At 44.0% G+C, this 1,369-nt stretch overlaps 1 protein-coding gene across 1 annotated transcript; it reads right to left on the reverse strand.

The window, feature by feature from the left end:
* Positions 1–898: 898 nt before the first annotated feature.
* LOC115924730 (sodium/potassium/calcium exchanger 1-like) lies at positions 899–1,369 on the reverse strand. Its single transcript, XM_030987510.1, has one exon. It carries the CDS (start codon positions 1,367–1,369, stop codon positions 899–901), a length of 471 nt encoding a protein of 156 aa, XP_030843370.1.

Here is a 1,369-nt window from a genome sequence, read left to right on the forward strand (position 1 = left end):
GTTGTCCTAGGGGGTAGCTGTCTGGGGGTTAGTTGTCCGGGGTAGTTGTCCCGGGGATAGTCGTCCTAGAGGGTGGTTGCCTTAGAGGGTAGTTGTCCTAGCCGGGTAGTTCACTGGGGGTGGTTCTCCGGCGGGTGGATATCTAGGGGGTAGGTGTCCGGATACAGGTAAATATACCGTATCACAAATAGATTTGCATTTAAGAAATACTAAAAAGCATCTCATCAGGAAGATAAAAATATCGCAATTTCAAATATGACAGACCAACGTATAGACCAAGGAAGTGTGTCTCAAGATAAGCTTTTTTAAAGCTCACTATGTGCCTCCTTTGAGTTTCTCTTTTTAATTTTAAGGCAGAGGCCATAAAATTGTGTTGAAAGGCGGAAATTAGACAAATGAAATTAGAATAAAATATAAATCGCTGCTCACCGCGAAATGAAAATTTGAAGAAGTTAAACGTGTCCTAATGAACCTTCTCTAAAACTGAGACACCTTAAATGTGAGCGATGTACTATTACCATACCTATCACCTCTGTTTTACCATGTTATCGTATTGGTGGATATCGAGTGGATTATGGATACGTCGCCGGACTGTCGATCACAAGGTCCGCGGTTCGACTCCCGCCGCTGCACTAATGTCCTTTGGCAAGACATTGATCTACTTTTGCCACACTCCACCCAGGTGAAGTAAATGGGTACCTGGTAGGAATTTATTCCTTGAAACGCAGCGCGCGTACCAGCTGCACTGCTAAAGCCAGGGTAATTATGCTGCATTATTGTAGAGCGCTTAGAGACTTCTGACAAAGTAAGTGTTAGGCGCTATATAAGCACTGTAATTATTGTTATTATTATCATTATTGGTTACAGGTACAATGCAGGTGGACGAAAGACTAACAACTCAACCGCATTCGACTAACGGTCCTTGGAACACTCCTACCCCACCACCACCACCATCAGCATCACCACCACCATCATCATCTCTTGCGACATATCTTGTAACGCCCTCTAAAGATCGTTTAACATCGTCTAATTCTTCATACTCTCCTTCTTTTTCTCTTCCACTCGCCTCTCCCATCTCACCCTCTTCATCATCAGCATCAGCATCACCACCACCATCATCATCTCTTGCGACATATCTTGTAACGCCCTCTACAGTTCGTTTAACATCGTCTAATCCTTCATACTCTCCTTCTTTTTCTCTTCCACTCGCCTCTCCCATCTCACCCTCTTCATCATCAGCATCACCATCACCATCACCACCACCATCATCTTCTCTTGCGACATATCTTGTAACGCCCTCTACAGTTCGTTTAACATCGTCTAATCCTTCATACTCTCCTTCTTTTTCTCTTCCACTTGCCTCTCCCAT

Source organism: Strongylocentrotus purpuratus, unplaced genomic scaffold, assembly GCF_000002235.5.
Source record: "Strongylocentrotus purpuratus isolate Spur 01 unplaced genomic scaffold, Spur_5.0 spur5_scaffold_16, whole genome shotgun sequence".
Taxonomy (NCBI): Eukaryota; Metazoa; Echinodermata; class Echinoidea; order Camarodonta; family Strongylocentrotidae; genus Strongylocentrotus; species Strongylocentrotus purpuratus.